Genomic DNA, 21716 nt, shown 5'->3' with positions numbered 1-21716 from the left:
TGTGGCAGCCTCTGAAGAAGCAGTTTGCCTTATGTTTAACCAGATGACCCTAAGCCCGATGGTGCTTTGGTGGAATTAGGAACAGATGACCCACTGAAGGCAGTGGTGCATCCTGTGATCCTAGTGACTCGGGGGCTGAGGCAGGAGAGTTCCGGGCCAGCCTCAGCACTTAGCAAGACGCTGTCTCCACACACACAGTAAGTGGGGTTGGGGATGTAGCTCAGTGGTGAAGCACCCCTGGGTTTAGTCCTCCAGTTTTGTCACAGCAAAACAGATAACCTTTTCTTGTGGCCCTTACTGCCATCTGCCAGAACATTGTGGTCATCTACGTACAAAGCTCTAGTGTCCTAAAGTGAGAGCGTACCTGTTTCAGTCCGCGTTCTCGCTGCTGTGACTGAAAGATCTGACCAGAACAGCTGTAGAGAAGGAGACGTTTGAGGGCTCACGGTGTCGAGGTCTCAGTCCACAGAAAGCCAGCTCCACACCTCGGGGCTCGAGTTGAGGCAGGACATCAAGAGGCAGAGAGGGAGACTCCTCTCTCCAGATATCAAATGTACACCCCATGTCCCTGCCCCCAGCGAACCAGCCGCTCCAGCCACCGCTTGGTTATGCCATCAGGGTTGATTCACTGGTCAGGTTGAGGCCACCACCCAGTCGTTTCTCCTCAACCTTCTGGTGTCTCACACGTGAACTTCTGGGGGACACCTCACATCCAGACCATGACACGACCCTCTCCGGGCTTATGCAGCATGGAACCTGCGCATCTGTAGGTGGCTACCCAGAGGTGACCGAGTGTTTTCTAAGTGTCTGCCTCAGAGAGGACAGTGAACGTGCCCGTGGGTCAGTCACTGAGCAGATGCTGGTCAGTGTTCGAGAGGAAGGCCCAGGGGGTCGGGTTGGCGGAGATGGCCTCAGTTAAGAGGTGACATTTAAGCAGAGCTGAAGGAGCCAAAGCAATGGACGGCCGGTCCCTGGGGAGAACCCTCCGGGCAGAGGCAGCAGCCAGCATGGAGGAGGTCGCAGCGGGGCCAGGGGAGTGAGCTGGGGGCAGGTGGAGGAGCTGAGTGCCCCCGTGGGGACCTTCCTCTGAATGAAAAGAGCCACTCTGCGAGAGTGTCCCTGTGGGGACCAGCCAGGGGCAGAGAGCCAACTGGAGGCAGGTGAAGCGTGGGCCTGGAGGGGAGGGGTCTGCCAATTCTGGACAGTGACCGGACGACATCCCTGGAGAGAAAGCAGCAGGGGCTGCAGCCGAGGGCCAGGGCCAGGGCTGTCCAGGGCCCGGCATGCGGGAACGTGTAGCAGCGCCCACCTGTGCCCACAGTGCTGGCCATGGTGGTGCCACGCTGGACCCTCAGGAGGCCATGGCAGTGTGCACCTCTCTGGAGGCCAAAGCCCGTCCTGGCCTCCTGCAGAGCCTGGGGAGGGCCCGACCACAGACCCCCCCAAGCCAGACTGCAAGCAGACCTGCCCTGTGGCCCTGGTGCCCTTGGCGGAGGGGCTGCCACAGTCTCCAGTCTGCAGAGGGGTAATGACCTGGTGCCTCGTGTGGCCAGTACAGAAAGCCTGTAGCCTTTCCTCTTTTTATTGTGAAAAGAAGATTCCTCTGGCAGTCGTGAAGCCCCTCGCACACACAGTGCCTTATAAACACCTTTACTGGGACATCGTACAGTTCACCCGTCTCACGTGGGCAGTTCCCTCAGTCGTCACACCGTCACCATAATCAATCAGCTCAGAAGGAAACCCTGCGTCTCTTGGCCATCACCCCCTAATTCTGTTGCCATCTGTCCTTGCCCCCGACAACCACGGATCTGTCTGTCTGTATAGATTTACCTGTTTCAGACATTTTCATGCAAACAGGCTCATACATGACGTGGCCTTTTCCCCTCTGGCTGATTTCTTTCTCTCAGCATAGTATCTTCAAGGTTTGTCCAGGTTGTCACATATATTGGTACATTGTTCCTTTTTCTAGCTGAATAGTATTCCATACTCTGGGTGGACTCCCTTTTGTGTATTCCTTCATCAGGGGGTGGACACAGTTTGCTTCCATTGAGGGTTTTATGAGGTTTTTGTGTGGACTGCTTACCCCTCCTGGGGGTCTGCCTGGGAGTGGAATTCTGGGTGGTTCCAGGTTAATTTTTTGAGGACCTGCCAGATTGTCTCCAGCAACTGCGACATTTTACATTCCCAGCAGTGCACAAAGGCACTGCTTTGTGATTGTCATGGTATCTCCTGTTGGGCCTTGGGTTGCCTGCACTCAGGGGGTGCTAGGAACATTGTGGAATGTGCTGTGGTCCACATTGTCTCATTCAAAAAGGCGAAGTTACACAGAGCGACCCCAGCTCTAGGAAAACTCCCCATTGCTGCCCTCTGCTTGGCTTCCGTGTGGCCCTTGTCCCGTGTCCCTCCTGGACGTCCCTCCTTGGACGAGGCCTGGAAGCCTCCCTACGGTCCTTGCTGCTGGGCTTCGGCTTTCCAGTCCCTGCTGTGGTCTTGAGAAGTGCCTTCTTCCCTGTGCCTGCAAACAAGATGGCAGGCCTGACCTCAGCCACGCTGCTGGTCCTGTCCCTGCGGGGGGTGCTGTGGGGCTTGATGTAAGAAACTCACCGTGAGCGCCTCAACATCACCCCGTCTTGGGTTCTCTCCATCATGGGGGCACTCCCTGCATTTGGCGGGCAGGAACCTCTGGTGCAGACAACTAGTCTGAGAGTCTCCTGGGCCGGTGGGCGAGTCCTTCGGAGCCAGGAGGGATGGCTGTCTCCCGCTGCTGCCCCCTCGTGCCCTCATCCCTCTGGTCAGCCTTCTGTGCAGCCCAGTGTCACCACCCTCCCCACAGACTGGGCTTTTCCAAGCCACTGTGGCCACCCTGGCTGTGACCTGGCCCATGACCTTTACCTCCTCTCCACCTCCAGATGGCAGGTCTCCTCTGGGTCCTTTGGGCCTCACTAGTTCTGAGTGGCCCCCATTCTGAGCCCCGCTTCTGAATCTCTGGTCAGCCTGTGGATATTCTCCCCTCTCCAGCCGCGTCTATTCCAGTTGCTCCCCTGTTCAACACCAGCTGTGGCTGCTGAGAACAGCCCTGTTGGGTCATCTGGTCAGTATTTACACAAAGTGATCAAAACAGAAACCTGGAACTCACCCCTCCTGGGGGAGACAGGCAAGAGCAAAGATAAATCACATTTATGGCTTGTCAGATAGTGATCAGTGCTTTAAAGAAAAGCAGAGCAGGATGGGGGATGGCAGGGCTGGGTTAGGGCAGTGGTTGTAATTATAAATCCAGATGGGTTGAGCCTCATTGACCTGATGGCAGCAGAGAAAAGGGAGGAAGAGCAAAAGCCTCCCAAGCAGAGGAGCAGCATGTGTAAAGGTCCTGAGGAAGGTCCTAGTGTTTGGGAGGCATGTGGAGGAGGCTAGATGGAGGAGAGAAGGCAGGGGGTGAGGAAAGAGAAGGGGTGGGGGCAGATCATGCAGGGTCTGTGGCCTATTGAGGACCTGGAATGTTGTTTTGAGTGAGGTGGAAGCCAGGGAGGGTTCTGATCAAAGGAGAAACCTTGAGCTAACCTGGGTTCTACCAGAATCTCTTTGGCTGCTGTGCAAGGACAAGATTGCAGGGAACAAGAGCAAGGAGAAGGGCCAAAACCTGGTGGGGCCACGCAGCAAAGCTGTTTTGGCGCTGTACAGGGTGGGCAGGCCCAAGACTTTATTCCAGAAGGCAGAGGCCCAGGGGCTCAGTGCCTCTCAGAAGCAGCAGATCAGGTTCCGTGGCCAGCACCTTTTTTTTTTCTCTCCAGTTTCATTGAATAAGGCTGAGTTTATCAGGTTTTTTAAAAATTTCAGTGGCTGTGTGTGAACTCAGGGCCTCCTGCCTGCTGGGCGCATGCTCTACCCCTGCGCCCACACTCCCACGCCCAGGTTTTTTTTTTTTTTTTAAGGTAAACTTTTTACTTGTGAGTAGTTTCAGGTTTGTGGAAAAGTCACGAAGAGGGCACCGTCTGGGACACCCACCACTGGTTTTCCCAGTGTTACCGTCTCACGCGACTGTGGCTCTTTAGTCTCACGTGACCGCCCCACGTTCCTCTCGTGGTGCGTTCCTCTCGCGGGACTGGTGCAATCTCGCGGGACTGCTGTTCGTTCCTCTCGCGGGACTGTGGTGCCTTGACTTGCGTGACTGGCTCGTTCCTTTTTGTCAGCGTGGCGTGTTGTCTCGTGGCTGCGGTGCGTTCCTCTCACTGTGGTGCGTTCGATGCGCGCGACTGCGGCTCGTTCCTCTGTGGCCGGCGCGTTCCTCTCGCTGGAGTGGTGCAGCCTCGCGTTCCCACCGACCAAGAAGCCGGTGCCCGCGTTGCCACCGCAGGTTGGCGCCGGCCAGGCTGGGCGTGGAGTCGGACGTCCCGAGAATCCCGCTGCTGCCCTGCTCCGGCCTCCGGCGGGGCGCTGCCTGGGTCGTCTGTCCCAGCCCCTCCTGGCTGCCCTCTGACCCCTGGGGCTCGCCCTGGTCTCCGGGCAGGAGCCGGGCAGTGGGTGGGCGCCTGGAGAGCCCAGTGCGCCTAGGGGCTCGGGGCCATGACGGCTACGTGACGGTCAGCATGGCTTCCTGCTGTGTCGTTGACCATGGTCATTTGGCCAAGGCAGTAAATTCCGGCAGAAAAAAAAAGGTGAACACGTACCTTCACGTGTGCAGCATGCTTTTAACTACTTCTTACAGCGAGGGAAACAAGGAGGTCAAAGCCCCACCCGAGCTGCTCACAGCAACGAGGAGGCAGAGGTGGGACTCAACCCTCGGACTCCGGCTCCACGGCCGAGCCGTTCACCATGGCCACCATCCTCATCGTGGTTGTTGCTGTCATTTTGGGGCCTGTAATCAGACCCAAGGCCTGGCTCCTGCTGGGCAAGTGCTCTACTACTGAGCTGCCACCAGCCCTTTTTATTTATTTATTTTTAAAAATATTTTTATTAGTTATTGATGGACCTTTATTATTTGCTTACCTATGGTGCTGCCAATCGAACCCAGGGCCTTACACATGCTAGGCAAGCGCTCTACCACTGAGTCACAACCTCAGCCCCCGCTCCCCTTTTATTATTTATTTTGGGACAGGGTCTTGCTAAGTTTCTGAGGCCTGTCATCTTCCTGCCTCAGCTTCCTGAGTCCTAAGGGATTCCAGGCGTGCATCACTATTCCCGGATTGTCACCTGTTTATTAAAACTATTCGCACACATGACCACACTTAAATACATTAGAAAACAGTCATGCAAATGTAAGTTTAAAGTCATTGAGGGAGATTAAAAAAATCTTAAATAACAGTTTTATCAGTGATCAACAGTAGTGATTATTTCCAATAATGTTCTGATAATTAAAAAGTTTTGGCCAACTTTTTTGCCTATTCTGTTAAAAACATCCCTGCTTTTACTTTGTATTGTGTTTCATAAAAAGTTCTGAATAGAAATGGAACTATCTGTTCCATGTTTATTTTGTGGTTCCATTAAATTGTTGGGTTTTTTTTTTGAGATAAGATTCATACAACATAAAATTAACCATTTAAATTGTACAATCAAGTGGCATTTACTACAATGATAGTGTTTTGCAACCATCACCCTTTTTCTATCTGGAACATTTTTTTTTTTAAAGAGAGAGAGAGAGGAGAGAGAGAGAGAGAATTTTTAATATTTATTTTTTAGTTCTCGTTAGTTCTCGGCCGACACAACATCTTTGTTGGTATGTGGTGCTGAGGATCGAACCTGGGCCGCACGCATGCCAGGCGAGCGCGCTACCGCTTGAGCCACATCCCCAGCCCCTCTATCTGGAACATTTTTAATCAGAAAATCCAGTACCTACTGAGCATCCAGTCCTCACCCCTCCTTCCCTGCCCTCTGGCCGCCTCTACTTTGATTTTTGTTTCTGTGGTTTTCCCCTTATGGGCATTTCATATTGATGGAATCATGTTACTTGAGCTTTAGTTTCTATACGTTGTTATCTTTCTAAAACATTTTTATTAGTACTTATAATATTCATTATTGTCTTTAATCTTTTTTTTTTTTTTTTTGGTGTGGTCTGTGTCTTTCTTGTGGTGATTAATTTTAAGTTGATAGTATAGCATATAAATTGACCCAATGGGATGGATACTGAAAAACCAGGAATGTGTCAGGCTGATTTGCCCTTCCAAAACTTATGAAGGAATTTAATCCCCAAAGTGTTATGTTAATGACATTAAGGAAGTGGAAACTTAATCCAACTAGGGTGTTTAGAAGTAATTCAGTAGATTAGGTCCTGAGTTCTTTTTCTTTTCTTTTTTTTTTAATTTTTAGTTGTAGCTGGAACAGCACCTTTATTTATTTACCCATTTGTATGAGGTGCTGAGGATTGAACCCGGTGCTTCACACGTGCGAGGCAAGCACTCCACCACTGAGCTACAGCCCCAGCCCTAGGTCCTGAGTTCTTATGATTGAATTCTGGTGGCTTTATAAGGAAAGATAGATCACATATGCAAAGATATATGGTATGCATTCCTGCCATGATGTGCTACAGCCCCCAGGGGACCCTCAAAAGAATCTTTTTTGTGCTGCTTGGATTTTCAGCTTCCCAAACTGAGCAAAAATAAACCCATCCTTTCTCTATAAGTAACTTGCTTCATATATTTCATTACAGTAGCAAAAAGCTGGCTAATACATGTCATCAAGGAAGGAATGTCAGTGGATTTCCTAGGAGATCTAGTGCCCTTCCTGGATTTGCCTTGTTTCCTTATCTGCTGATCTCCTCTGTCTAGCCTCAATCCATGTATTGAAGACCTGTACACATTAATTTGTTTTATCTCTTTTAAGATTTGGGAATAAATAGAAATACACTTTCTACCAGTGTAATAGAGCAGAGAGCCCAGGAGGAGAGGCAGGTACTTACAGATGTCTGGTGGGAGGCCAAAGTGGCTGCTGGTCAGCTCTGGGGGGAAACAAGACTCATGGTAAATGGAAGGGAGGACAAAAAATAAACAGGTCACCCGAATGGAAGGAGACAAAATCAGATTCCTGCCTCATACCACACACCCGTCAGTCCCAGGATCACTGAAGGATTGAAAGTCAAATGTAAGCCTGGAAGCTCTGGTTTGGGGTGGGAAGGAGACACAGCAAGTGTTGCTGGGAGGACAGCCTCGGGGTCCTGTCCTCGCACAGGCCTCCCCCTCTCCTCCTGTTCCTCCCTCTCTCCTTCTGTCTCCGAGGTTCTGAGCAGCCCTACCTGCTCTGTCTAGGGCTGGCAGGTGACTGCACTCTGTTAATAAGGTGCTTGGTAGTTGGGGGCCATCCGATCCATAGGAGGAGTGGTCACAACTGAAGAGGTGACAGCTGAGGGGTAGGAGACTGTGCACCTCACTAAGGACTCAAGCCACACCTTCCCACCCCCCAGGTTCTGCGGGGGGGTCTTGGCTCTGGTCCTCCCCACGGCCCTCTACAGCTCACCTCTGAACCCCTGTGCTCTGCCATTGGACCCACAGTCTGACCAATTCACTCCTCCTCTGTGGCCACCACTGCTTCCTGCCTGCACCATCACTGTCACCTCCTTACCTCAGTCCTTACCTCAGGCCATCCTCGGCTCAGTAGCCAGAAGGATCCTGTGCAAACCGGAGTCAGGTCACAGCTCTGGACTCACTCAGAACAAGCGGGGTCCTCACCGTGGCCCTCCAGGCTCTCACTGCTCCTCTGGCCTCCCCTTCACCTGCTTGGGCAGGGGTGTCTGTTTTCCTCACTGCCATCTCCCCGGCACCTTCGATAAAGCATTTGGCATTTTTAGGGAGGCAATAGGGAGTCGGCAAAGAATCCTGAGAAGGGCAACTACATGGCCTGGAAAAAAGTAGAGCATTCATGCTTGGGGATAGGGTTAGAAGGGACTGGGGAGGAGGTGGGAGCCCCAGGAGTCCCAGCAGGTCCCTGTGGCTAGCAGGGGAGTGAGGCAGGAGGTGCTGGCTGTGAGATCAGCAGGAACCAGGAGGAAGCTTGGTCCTGGTGCCATGGCTGGGGACTGGCTGAGGAGGGGATGTGGGAGCTGCCCGGGCGCTCGTCCTCACCTGGCCCTCACACCTCGGCTCCTCCTGCCCCACGGTGGGCATGAGCCTGCTGCCTCTGCGGACAGTTTGCTCTGCCCTGTGAGGCTGTGGAGGACTCGGGGGATGGCAAAGCCTCGGGCCGCGTCTGGTAGCAAAGGTGGTGGCAGGGGGGAAGAGGGTTGTCTCCATCGCAGGAGAGCCCGTGCTGCTGGATTCCTGCGGACACCAGAGGCAGGGCCAGGGAGGGCTTGGGAGTTGACGGTGGCCTTGGTGTCCAGGAGGCCTGTGGCTTCTTAGTCTCTGTGCTCAGCTGCTGGTCACTGTTCCCTGAGGACTGTGGCTGAGACTCCTGAAGTTTTCAATGGATTTAAAAAAAAAATTGTAAATATTTGGGAAGGCTACTACATCTGCATGGCTTCAAAATCAAAAATTAACTTGGGAAATACAAAGTGGAACCCCCAACACACACCCGCCAGTCCACTGCTGTGCCTGGGCCTTAGTCCCCCTCCTTGTTCCCGTCCTCCAGGTCCCCTTGTGGTCAACCCTGGCCTGCACGGCCTTCCTGGAGTCCTGGAGACGTACAGAAACGTCTCGGGTAGATGCTCTGCCTCCTCCTCCCTCCTCTTCAGCAGATGGCAGCGTTTCAGGGCTGTTCTGTGCCTTAAGTGTCCATGTGACAGAGCCGGGAAGCCTGTTCTGTGGCGGGCAGACGACACCCTTGTTCTGTTCCTGCTGCACTCTTGTTGACGTGTAGTTCACCTGCCGTGAGATCCCCTGTCTAAAGGGCACAGTTCAGTGGTTTGGGGTGCAGCCCGGCCCCCAGCAGCCCCTCTGGACCCCTCCCTCCCGGAGCCCCTGGCAACTGCTGATCCACCTCTGCCTCTGGGTTTGTCTCTGGACATCCTGTGAGTGGAAGAGTGCGACATCTGCGTGGCACCTTCACACGCCTTCGTGTCCTCGCGACCTGCCGTGCTGTGGCCTATGCTGGCGCCCTGGCAAGCAGTGCTCTCTCGCATGGGTGTGCCTGAGCATCTGTCGGGCTGTCAGTGGTTCCTGGGACCCGTGCGAGTCTCTGTGGACCTAGGTCTTCATGTCTCTTGGTGTAAACAGCAGGGCAGAGCCATGTGTCATTGTCAGCTCAGCCCTGTGAGGACTTGCCAGGCGGGTTGTCACCGCACCTGTCACCCGTGTAGTTCCCCCCAAAGAGTGTGCCTCCTGTGGCTTTGACGGGCATCTCCCTGACGGCCTGTCGAGCTCCCTTCCAGTGCTCTCTGGCCACTTATCCTCTCATTCTTTTTCTTAGTGGCAGCAGTGTCCCCCTTTAGGTGGCCCATCATTTATCTGCCGTTTCCACTGGGTGCCAGTGGACTTTCCTAGCAGCTTGCCAACACCTCCCCACCGCACGCCTTTCCACGCACGATCCCAGGCTGCTCCTGGGGAGACTGGGCAGGCGCATGCTCATCTCAGATGGGTTGCCACATGCAGGGCTCCGCAGTCTCGCAGGATAGCAAGTTTTGAATCTGTCTGCTTGCTAAGGTTTCTTTATAACCCCAGATCAGTGCTGCCGGTGCTTTGTGGGGCGTCTGGAGACATGTAAGGGACAGAGAGAAACCCGAGTCCCTGTGCACGTGTTCCCAGCCAAGGCCCAATGGGCAGCTCCGCCTGCCTTCACCTCGTATCAGCCACACGTGCCCTTCCCAAGGTCTGTTTACTACCCAGTTTCCCACGTTTCTGTTCTTTGCGGAGGACACTTGAAACAGCTAAATCACATAGTGCTGCTAGTGTCCCTAAGCACAGGAAGACTGGCGTGTCTTATGGAGAAAAGGCACATTGGCTAAGCTCTCCAGCCCTGAATTGACAGTGCTGCTGCCGCGAGGTCTGTGACACAGCAGCCCGTGTTAATTGAAAACAAACATGCACAGACCACGTGTCCCTCAGACACCCCGGCTCCTGGCACCCTAACCCTGCATCTCCCAGAGCAGCCTGCGGACTTGCTGACTCAGCATTCAAGCCCACTCTATGGACACACCGACTGCGGGCGACAAGGACCGGCCAGCAGGCCATGCTCTCGGAGGACATGGTTTACACACAGAAATCGCACAGCCCTTCAGAGCATAGCCTGGTGAATTTTGCCCAATATTCCCCAAGTAAACATCACCCAGCCTCAGTGCTGAGCATCTCCATCATTCCAGAAGGTTCCGTCATGCCCTTCCCAGTCAGTACTCCCTCCCCTCTCCTGAGGCTAGCACACCTCTGATGTCTTTGCACAGATGGGCTCACGTGGGGTGTCGTCTTGTGCACCCCCTTGCCTTGCTCGGCTCAGTCCAGCTGAGGCTCTTTCATGCTGTCGTAAGTGGCCCAAGTTCATCCTCTTTACCACTGAGCCGTGCGTGGCTGTCACACAGTTGTCCATTTGACAGTGTTGATGCTGGTCTCTTTCTAGTTTGGGACTTTTATGAGTCAGTCCATCATGGAGATACTTTGTACCAAATGTTTTTGGCGACACACTTTTTGCTTCTTGGTGAATCCCTTGGAGTGGACTTGCTGGCTCCTGGAATCATGTGTGTTTCACTTTAGTCAATCAGGTTTTTTAAAAATTCTCCCTGGAACAAGGTGTCTGGTAGACAGCCATCCCAGCGACTTCTGCAGCTGAGGCTTGCCAGGCCACTGGGTCTGTGTCTGTTGGACTTTCTGGGCCTTCCTCTCAGGAATGCAAAATGGCTGCTGCAGCCTCAGTCATGGTCCTCAGGCCCACAGCGGTCTTTCAAGCAGATGGAAGGAAGGGGGCAAGCAGTCTTCCAAGGCAAGGCTCTGCCTTTCTATCCAAGTGTGAACTTTTCCTCTGTTCACACTCACTGCAGAGGAGGCCGAGGAAGGAAGTTTCCCTCACTGTGATTCGTCCTCTTGGGTGGGCACAGTGATGAGTGAATCCGAATGTGGCCGCATCAGCATCACCGGGACCTGTTGGAAATGCAGATTCTGTAGCTGAAAAGCCGTGCAGGTGATTCCCGTGGAGGCTGGAGCTCAGGCACCAGGTGCGCAGCAGGGCCGCGTCTCCCCTGGCTTCTCTCAGCTTCTCCTGGCTCCGTCTGCCCAGAGCCCAGAGCCATGGCCTCCGGCCACCCGTGTCTGTGGGTGTCAGTGGAACCTCTTCCTCCATCTCCCCGCCCGCCCGGGCACCCTGCCTCTGGCCCTTTCGCAGTGTTCTCCCTGCCTCCCATACTCCAGCACCGAGAAGGCACCAGCCTCTCGAGAGCCCGGCTTCCTGGCCGGCGAAGGGGGGCAAGCAGAAGCACAGCTTCGTCCTCCCGAGGGCCACCCGTGCATGTGGCCTTCCAGCCCCTGCAGGTCCTCGGAGATGCACCACGAGAGGGAACCTGTGGGTGCTGAGTTACGTGGACCCCGCGCTGCACGGAGGTGCCGCCGAGGCACCCGTCTGTCCTGGGTGTGAGCTGGACAGGACACTCCGAGGGGAAGGACCTGGCAGGGCTACTGCAGGAGGTGGGGCCCAGGAAGGTGTCACAGGGGTGGTGTGGTAGGGCAGGCTGACTTCCTCGTGTGGTTCCCGCGGGTATATGAGGCTGGGGACCTGGTTCAAATCCTGGCTCTGCCTTCCCAGTGACCTTGGGTAAATTCCACACCCTTTTCTGCCAGGGTTTCCTCACCAGGAGGTGGCACGGGATTGTCTGCTGGTGGTCACAGAGAGGGTGAAGGAGGGTGTAGCTCTCCAACAGCACCTGGGCCTGGGGACGTGCTCGGTAGCCTTGGCTCTGGTGGATGGGGACCGCACAGGAGGTGGTGGCAGCTGAGGGCAGATGGACAGAACCAGGACCATCCGATGCCCTTGACGCCGGGCTGGTTTTGGCCAGCATCTCAGGTAGGGTTACATTTGTGGCTGGGCAGGAATTAGGGGGGTGCCAGGTCACTTGGGCAGTGTTGATTCGCCAATTGATGAGGAATTTTGACAACAGGTGCTGCCCGTGGTGACTGAGCCGACCCCGCACAGGCTGGGAGCTGTTGGGAAGAGCCGAGGGGAGGCTGGTCCCTAGAGAGCAGGGTAGAGTGGAGGGGCCCGTGGGGGACAAGGCTTGTCCTAGGTCCCCAAGAGGGCTGTAGCAGTTAGCTGTGCTGCAAGACAAACAGCCCAGCGCTTGAGATGGCCCTGGGCGGTGTTGCCAAGTGCCCATGGCAGTTCCGAGGCACCACTGGTACCTGCTGCAGATCTGGTGAGGAGGAACTGGACACAGCGCAGCAGGTCTCTGCCCCACATTATCTGGGACCTTGCTTGGATGACACTCAGGCTGGCAGCGACCCTGGCTAGGAGCTAACAGCCCGCTCACGTGGATGCGTGGCTCCCGAGCCGGGATGAGGAGAAGGTGGGACTGTCACCAGGACTCCCGCAGGGCATAGTGGCCCCAGAACAGTGGACTTTGAGCTTGGGGCTGCAGGCCTCCAGGGTCAGTGTCACAGCTGGCAGGGCAGAGGCTGAATTTGACGTGTTTCTGCTGATCTTGCTTCAGAAGCCAGAGTGACATTTCTGTGCACCAGGCCAGTCACAGTCGTCCTACCCCGGCTCCCCGATGAGAGGGAAGTAGCAGTCACATGGTGGCAGGCTGTGGGGGCCTGAAAGTGCTGTCACAGCCATCGTCAGGAATTACACCCTGCCCTGGTGGCTGCACACAAACCTTGATCCCCCGGTCAGAGCTTCGACTGGGCCTCGCCAGAGCTCCTGGCCAGGCTTGATGTATGGCCACACAGGCGGTTCTTCTAGGGCGTGGCTGGCTGTTTAGGGGGTGTGTGTGTGACAGGCGTGTCCCTCATCCTTCTGTGGGCTAGCCTGGGCTACTTCATGTGGCAGCTGGGCCAAGGATGGAAGTGTGCCAGGCTCAGAAACACACAGTGTCACATGCATCCCTTGCTGTTGGCCAAGCCAGTGGGGAAGCAGCCCAGGCCCAGAGTGCGGCAGACCCTGCGGAGGGCTGCGCTGGGGCCTCCTGACGGCCTTTGCAGCTGACCACAGCGGGCCTTGCTCTAGCCCCTTCCCTCCAGCCCACTCCTGCCACCTGAGCCTCTCTTCTCGGTCACTGATTTCGCAGTCGTCCTTGACCCATGGCAGATGAGAGCCGAGAGCCCTTGACGTGGACTGCAGATACACCTAGAAATGCCAGCTCCTTGACGTCACGTTGTGTTTGCCTACAGGAGTGGAAAGCCAGACAGTGGCCTCACCTGCGAGGGCTGAGAGTTTGGAAGCAAACTCTATGAGGAGCGACTGAGGCACTAGCCCTGTCCTCCCTCTCAGCCCCCCCCCCCCCCCCCCCGCGGGGTCCTATCAGCCTCAAGGGTGTGTGTTTGAACTGGGGATTGAACCCAAGGATGCTTTACCACTCAGCTGTATCCGGGCCTTTTCACCTTTAATTTTTTTGTTTGTTCGTTTTAAAGAGAGAGGGGGACAGAGAGAGAATTTTTAATATTTATTTATTTTTTCTTAGTTCTCGGCGGACACAACATCTTTGTTGGTATGTGGTGCTGAGGATCGAACCTGGGCCGCACGCATGCCAGGCGAGCGCGCTACCGCTTGAGCCACATCCCCAGCCCCACCTTTAATTTTTTTTAAATTTTTTTATTTTTTAGGTGTAGATGGACACAATACCTTTATTTTATTTTATTTTTTATGTGGTGCTGAGGATTGAACCTAGTGCCTCACATGCGCAAGTCTTGCTCTGTGCCACTGAGCCACAACCCCAGCCCCTCACTTTTTATTTATTTATTTATTTTTTAAAGATATTTACTTAGTTGTAGATGAACACACAGTATCTTTATTTATTTTTATGTGCGAACCCAGCGCCTCACACATGTGAGGCAAACACTTTACCACTGAGCTACAGCCTCAGCCCCCACAGCCTCAGCCCCCTCACTTTTTATTTTTGAGACAGGGTCTCAATTAGTTGCTGCAGGTCTCGCTAAGTTACTGAGACTGGCCTTGAACTTGCGATCCTCCTCCCTCAGCCTCAGACGGGCACCACTGTGACCAGTCAGCCTCAGGTTTGTCCTCTGGTGGTTTCGAGATAGTTGCCACAGCTCCACTTTCCTCAGCTCTGTCGAGAACTATCAGCAGCGAGCAAAAAGCTTCCTTCCAGAAAAGCTCTGATTTGCATTCTGGAAGAAGCACGGTCCAAGTCGGCCAGAGTCCCCCGTCCTTCTCACAGAGCAGACGCCAGGCCTGTACACCTGGTGTCGTTATTTGTGGTTCCGTGGCTACTTTAGCTGCAAGGCAGGCAGGAGCGTGGATACCTGGGGAAGGAGGTTGGAGTGCCCGGCTTAGTCCAGCTCCCTGCAGGCTGTGTGACCACAGCTCACAGTATGTTTGAGAGGCACACGATCTGAAGTTCCCCAAACACCAGCCCTTCCCGTGCAAGAGCACTGGAGTGTTTTCTTCTCTTGGTGGGTTTGACTGCACGCTGTTGGTGGAAGACACTCTGGGTCACAGCTTGCTCATTTGATTTCACAACCTTCCAAGGCGTGACCCGTAGTTGGGACAGGCCTGGCTCAGAGCAGGCTTTGTTTACATCTTGGAGTTGGCAAGTGTGTTCCCCCGAGCAGTGGGGCTCTGCGAGCACGCAAGGGGGAGGTGGGGAGAGCAGCAGGTAGACGCCACGCCACAAGTGACACCAAGTGACATGGTTTCTCAGGATTTTGCTCTTTTTCCTTCAGGGAATGGGAGAGGTACTAAAATTCCTACTGGGAAGTGACAGGGAGCCGGGTTCTGGAGCTGACGGGGCCTGTAGCTCCCTGTCCTACAAGGCTGCCTGGCTCCCGCACAGCTCTTGATGACAGCGCAGAACTCCGATGGCATTACAAGTGGAGGAGGAATTCACGCGGTTTTCTGGAAGGACACTTTGTCATTGTTGCGTCACTGCTGCTCTCAGGCTGGCTGTGGTTTTCAGGCCTGGCCCGGCTGCTTTTTATAGTGTGGTGGTGAAGGATGAGGTTTTCTGAATCACAGGGTCTGAGTTCAAATTCTGGCCCCACGGTATGATTTGGAGCCAGTGTCCTGACCCCCTCTGAGTCTGTTTTCCATAAAGTGTTAGTCAGCCCCATTCTCCCTCACAGTGGAGTGTTGGGCACATTGTTAGTACGAGGCCCCACGTGCCCAGGTGCCCCATGTGCCCTGTGCCTGGGCTTACACAGCTCGAGGTTGGACCACAGGTGAGCCCCGGCTCTCCGAGACTCACCTTGGCAAAGGCTTGGCTCGCCTGTGTGCCTGCCTGCTGCGGGTAGACCTCCTCTGCCCACATGTCCACTCTTGTCCACTCTGTCCTGGGAGTCAGCAGAACCATGGGATAACTCTTAAAGCTTAGGCTCTCAAGGGATGCTGCATTTCATTTCAAGTCATGTGGCCATGCCTGCAGGAGCAGGCCGTCGAGGGCCAGTCTTGCACAGCAGCCCCCGCCCCCATGTGCTGGCAGTGCTGGGTGGCAGCTCTGCACGCAAGCAGCTTGCCCCGCCCCATTGCTTTGCAAAAGCTTCTGGGTACAGGAGGGTGGCGTGGCAGCGGTTGTCCAGAGCCATCCTCAGTACACAACTACTGACTACGCTGCCAAAGCCAAGGACTAGGTCTGCATTAGCTCTTCAAGATGTCCGTAGCTCTTCCCCGTGCCAGACACACAGTAGGTGCTTAGTGAATGTGTTTTCACCAGGCTGCTCTTTAAATAAATGAACGGTTTTGTTGAACTCCCCCATGAGCTCACACTTTCATTCCATAAGTATTTATTGTGGCCCTACTGTGTGCCACTGCTATGCAGGGAACTTAACAGGCAACAGCCTCTCCTTGACGTTTTGGTAGGAGTGACAGTAAACAACCACATGAAGTATGTTAGGTAGCAAAGTTTCTTTTATTTATTTATTTATGTGCTGAGAATTAAGCCCCAGCAGCTGCTCCATCACTGAGATTCACCCCCACCCAGTCCCGTTTTTAAATTTGAGACAGGGCCTTGCTGAGTTGCTGAGGCTGGCCTCAAATTTGCCATCCTCCTGGCTCAGCCTCCGGCATAACTGGGATTATAGGTGTGCACCCCACACCTGGCTAAAGTATATTTTAATTAAAAATTTTTCATGATGGACCTCTTCAGATATATACCACATAGAATAATAAAAGGCAGAGCCCCAGGGCCAGCAGCCAGCTCCATCCACCACGTTCATGGGTGAGCTTCTTGCTAAGGGTGGTGTCCAACCCTGGGCCCTGCCCTGGGGAGGCCACCAGCCACCAGTGGCAGTCAGGCACTTGCCCTGTGCCTGGCTTAACTGAGGACTGTGCTTAATTCTGTTTAACTTTTTTATTTAAATATTATTTATTTAAAACTCATGTTCCTGATTGCCTTTCCTTAAGAGTTTTTCGTGGTGGTAAAGGTGCACATACCACCAGCTTTCCCAGACTTGCCGTCAGAAGTGTGCATTGGAGTGGCGTCCAGTGTGTTTGCACTGCGCAGCTACCGTCGCATCTCCCCAGGCCTTGCAGCCTTCCAGTGGAAAGCTGCCACCACTCTGGGCGCCCCGCGGCTTGTTTCACTCAGCACGATGCGCGCGGGCTCCTGCGGGTGGTGCGGGATTCCCTCCTTCAGCATCGCGTTCTGCGTGTCCATTCCTCCGTGGTGGCCGCTGGTTGCTGCCGTGTGTGAACGGTGTTGTGGACATGGGTGCACGGGTAGCTCTTTGCGGGTGTGTCCTGAGGCGGGGCTGCAGGATCACGTGGTCATTCTAACCTGAGCGCGTGCAGGGGCTGCCGGGCTGCCGGACTCTGCCATGTTCCTGCCACTCCTGCCAGCACTGAGCTCCGCCGGGGTGTCCTAGCCATCCCTTGTTACTTTCTGCTTTTTTTTTTTTTTTTTTTTTGAAAGTGGCCACCCTCGTAGGTGTGAGGTGGTCTCCTGGTGGTTTTGATTGCCTTTCCCTAAGTATCCATCATGCTAAGCATCTTTTTATGTTTATTGACCTTGTGTATTTTCTTTGGAGAGTTCCTGTTCATTCCTTTGCTCTGGTTTCATTTGACTTTAACTAACTCGGACTTTCTCACGTGGAGCCTTGGTAGCTGGCAGCCCAGTCCTGGACAGTAGGCCCTGAGCCCCCACAGCTCATAGGTGTACAGTAAACTAGGTGGTGCTGTCACCGCCCCCACCAGATGCTGGAGGGGTGTCTCTTAAAGGGAAGGCAAAAGGGAAAACACGAAGCTATCATGACACCTACAGTCTCCATCGCAATTCCTCATTTTCATCATAAACCCAGGGGACACTTAGATTGATTGTCTCCTTCAACCCCTGGTGTTTGTCTTAATCCCCAGCCCAGTCACAATGCAGAATGTTTTCCTCAGTCCAGAAAATTCCCTGTTCTTTTCTTTAATATTACCATTGGAATAAAAACACATGAATAAAAAATTCTCAGAAGCAGGCACAGTGGGGACACCTGTAGTGCTAGCCACTCAGGCTGAGGCAGGAGGATCCCTTGGGCCCAGCAGTTCAAGGCCAGCCTGGACAACAGCATGACCCCATCTGAAAAAGAAAACTCCCATAGACCACTAGGAGTTCCCATTTGGAGATCACCCACAGGATGCTCTTCTGCCCCTGACTCTGCTGACAGGAAGCTCACAGAGCTTGGTCCCGGCTGGAAACCAGCGGCAGAGGGAGGGAGAAGGTCTGCAAGGCCTCTGAAGCTGGGGAGCACCTCCAGCCACAGGCAGTGCCTGGGTTCCAGATGCCAAGGGGCCGGCTCCATGGTCTTTGACAGAGCTCTCTATGTCTTTCTGAGGCCTGGGATCTAAAGAGGGCAAGCGTCCGGCTGTGCCTGTGGTCCCTCTCTGCTGCACCACCATTGCTTTCCAAACCCTGAGTGTCTCAGGCCTCCACAAGTGACGCAGAGACACACGCTGCCACCTCCTAATCGTGTATTTGCTTCTAGTCTGATAATCAGCGTTTGGAGGGGGCTGTCTGGTGTCCACCCTGGCCGCTCACCAGAGAGCCACCCTCCCTGAGCCTCCATTTCCTCATCGACACATAGGGGTGGTAAGCACCCGCCTCGTAGGGACTGAGATGGAGAGATGAGTGAACACCCCGATGCCCACACCAGGGGCTGGCGCACAGTAGGCCCGCTCTTACAGTCATCGCTGCAGTCCATCCTCGCCCCTCACAGATTCCCTGTGGGCAGTTCACTGACTTGCAAAAATGGTACCTTCCTGGTCACGCGCAAAAGGGTCTAGTGTGATGAAAAATTGGAGTTCCCAGTGTCCAGCCTTTTCATTTCAGCTCAGAGTAGCCTCTTTTCAGTCTTTTAGTGCCATGTTTTCATGTCATTATGCTTTTTGGTGACAATTTTGCCAGTTAGAATGGCCCCCAAGCCCTGTGCTAAAGCACCATGGAGGCGGCAGGCCCCTAGGCTGTGGTTCCCTGTGGTGTGTCCACAGTGTCTGCTGAGGGGTGTCCTGAAACGGGGAAATCTGGGGGACGTTGGGCTGGTTGACAGAAACCTGCCCTCGTCTCCAGGAGCAGTGGCTCCATGTTCACTAGTTCAGTGCTTGTGACAACTCTGTGGGACTCAGTGGCCTTGAGGAAGGAGAACTGGCCATGCCCGGGACCACCTCTGGTGCACGCACTGCAGCCTGGTGCACGCCATGGGCGGCGGGCACGTGGTGTTGTGTGCTGGGAACCGCATGGCCTCAGCTCATGCTCGTCCCCGCTGTCCTTGCGACCCCTTTAGCCTTGCCCTTTCAGCCCTCGCCATCTCCTCTGTCCCCCTCTCTGTCTGCTGACCCATCCCTGACCCTGCGCCTCTGTCTCACTCACAACCTCTCTCATTCTCTCTCTGCAGCTGGCCCCTGAAAGGACACTCTTCAAGTCCCCAGCGGGGGGCCCCGCGTAGACCTGGAGCGGACACCCCCTCCTTCCCTTCATGATTCGTTTGTAGCGCAGGTAACCAGGGAAGAATCCCTCTGTGCCCCTCCCTGGGTCCACCATGGCTGTGGGATGAGGAAGGAACTTTCCCACTTCACAAAATCTATCTTAGCAACCTCCTTCCGCTCTTCCTGCTCCAGCCTAGGTCACTTGGGCCATCCCCCTGCCTCGTGCCAGTTGCAGACAGGACCTTACTGCCCCTTTTCCCCTTCCTCCAGATCCTTCGCAGCTCTGGCCTTGGTGGGCCGCCCTGGCTAGTTGGGGAGGGCAGGGCTTGTGGCAGAAAGAAGCACAGCGGGGGGCTGGCGGTGGGGCAGGAGAGCGTGTGTCCCCACCCATGTGCAGAGCCCAGGAGTGCCCCAGCTATGCGGCTCTCTGCGCTGTGTGGCAGGAGGGCCATCTGTGACCCCGGAGCACATGCAGTGTGTCGCTGGGGCATGTTTCTGGCCAGAGGCTTTTGGGTTTCATCAGCCTCCGCTGGCACTTCTCAGAGAAGCCCCAGCCTCCACTGGAGGCCCCGGCCCACACTCTTTCTTTCCATCCCAGAGCACTCGAGGCTGGTGGGTCAGGGTGCCCATAGGAGGTCTCTGTTAGGCACGCCCAGAGGGTGTACTGGGGTGAGGGGCTGCGAACCCACAAAGAGCATGCAGGATCATGAACGCACGGGGCTTTGCCTGTGCAGTCACCAAGCCCTCAGTGGGCTCAGGGCCCTCCCCTACGTGCACACACCAGCAGGTGAGAGCCCCGCAGGCCTGACTGTGAGCCCCCACTGCTCGAGGACTCTATCTCCCTTGCTGTGTCCCTAGGGAAGGGAGATGGTAGAAGGAACCCGGGGGGGGGGGGGGGGGGGGGCAGGAAGGGATGGGTGGGTGAAAGGGCAGGCGGGTCCACTGTCTAGGGGGAGGGGTGCGGCTGGATGAACTTTAGAGATGGGAAGATGGCAGTCTGGAGGGACAGGGGAGGAACACCCCTTCCTCACGGGGTGACAGGCTAACGTCTGTGACTGCCCAGGCCTGGCATGAGGCAGGCGCTCAGCAAACGTTAGCCCTCGCCATCCTCATCACTCCGACAGCGAGGGTAGCCCACCCCATGGGCCCCTCTCCCCTTCCTCCACCTCGGTTCCCCCATCTCCTTCCCTTCCTTGAGAACCACACCTCATGGCCTTCAGGGGGCCTGGGACCTGGGACCATAGGCCCCACCCCAATTCCCTCCCTCCCTGATCTGCTCCTTCACGGGGCAGACCCCTACCACGTGCCACTCTGAGCCAGGCCCTTCTCCAGGGAGCAGGCAGCACACTGGTGAAGAGCAGGCCTGGGGCGCCCTGGGTTCAGGGCCTGGCTCTGCCACCTGCTTGCTGCACAATAGAGAGCAGCCATCTTGGCACCGCCAGCTCCTCATCTGCAGAGTAGAGGTGGCAGCACTCCCCCCCTCCCCCGCAACACACAGGCTTCCGAGAGGACTCGTTTAGCTATATGCATCTGAAGCACTTAGCACTGGGCCTGTGTGGTCCCAGCTGATGTCACTGCCATTATCATCCTCAGGTGTTTGGGGGAGTTTGGGGATGAGGAAAGGGAGCTGTCTTTGGTCAGGAGTTTCTGCCTGGGAGGGCACCTGCTCTCATCTGTCCCCACAAACTCAAGGAAGCAGAAACTCTGACCCCTCCAGGGGGCTCCCCTGAAGGGAGGGGACTGAGCAAACTGTCACGATCTAACCTTGTCTCCCTCGCCCTCTTCCTGACCCCACCCCATCCAGTGGCGATGGATGATGAGGATGGGAGATGCTTACTAGACGTGATTTGGTGAGTAATGGGTTCCCCACCCACCCTCTCTCTCAAGCACCCCACTCCCCTTCCCCCTCCCAGCTCACCTCCTCAGTGTCTCTTCCTTTTCTCTCTTTCAGTGACCCTCAGGCCCTCAATGACTTCTTGCATGGATCCGAGAAGGTAAATATGGGTCAGAGAGAGGCATTCCTAGATAGAGAGCTATGGAATTAATTAACAGTGAAATGTGTCCCCTTGATTCAATAGATGTCTGCTCTGTGCTTTGTATAAGCCAGGTACTGGGGTTATATTGATGAGCAAAATAGTAAATTTTTGCCCTCACACCACATGTATCTTTTTGCTAAGCAAAGAAGACGATAATTAATAAAGGTAATATGAAACCACTGTGCACAATATGGTGAGAAATAATGATGTCTTCTGCACAAGAAAGAGGTTTGGGCTGGAGTGTAGCTCAGTGGTATAACACCTGCCCAGCACACACAAGGCCCTCATTCATTCCCTGGCAATGTGTGGGCATGTGTATGTGCGTACACATACAAACACACTCACACACACACAATTAAAAGGAAATGAAAGGGATAAGAGTTTCCATTAGTTGCTGTGGTCAGAGAGGATGACGTTGAAGGTAGCCACAGTGCTCCTGGCAGATACAAAGGTAGGAAAGGGAGTGGCATGTTCAAGGAACAGAAAGAAGGCTGATTGGGCCAAACTGAAGGGGAAACTAGTAGGACATAAGATGGAGTGGACAGAAGTCACCAGGTTATGTGGGCCTGGGAGGCCCTGACAAAGGAGTTTGGATTCTTCATTCAGAATGTGACAGCAGCCCTCCTGGGTTATTGAGCAAGAGAATCCCAGATTCAGTTTTCACCCTGGAGATTGGAGCAAGGGTGAGTCTATGAGCAGCTCTATTAGTTTTCTTTGGCCTTACAACAAATCTTCTCCATATGACTTGAGACATCTGTTACAGTTTGT

At 54.6% G+C, this 21716-nt stretch overlaps 1 protein-coding gene across 6 annotated transcripts in view; it reads left to right on the top strand.

The window, feature by feature from the left end:
* Positions 1–21716, top strand: part of BICRA (BRD4 interacting chromatin remodeling complex associated protein) — a 72190-nt gene that overhangs the window by 28785 nt on the left and 21689 nt on the right. For 5 of the 6 annotated variants that reach the window (XM_081274457.1, XM_081274460.1, XM_081274455.1 and 2 more), the window contains exons 2-4: positions 18882–18982; positions 20717–20762; positions 20864–20906. In XM_081274457.1, the coding sequence (XP_081130583.1) occupies positions 20722–20762; positions 20864–20906 (84 nt within the window). In that variant the 5' untranslated portion in view covers positions 18882–18982; positions 20717–20721. Of the gene's footprint in view, positions 1–11733; positions 11905–18881; positions 18983–20716; positions 20763–20863; positions 20907–21716 lie in introns of those variants that run through there. The other variant, XM_081274456.1, reaches the window with a different exon arrangement.

This window comes from Spermophilus citellus (assembly GCF_964194105.1).
Source record: "Spermophilus citellus genome assembly, chromosome: 18".
Classification (NCBI taxonomy): Eukaryota; Metazoa; Chordata; class Mammalia; order Rodentia; family Sciuridae; genus Spermophilus; species Spermophilus citellus.
Note: the sequence above shows the minus strand (reverse complement) of the source record. Positions and strands in the feature narration are given on the sequence as shown.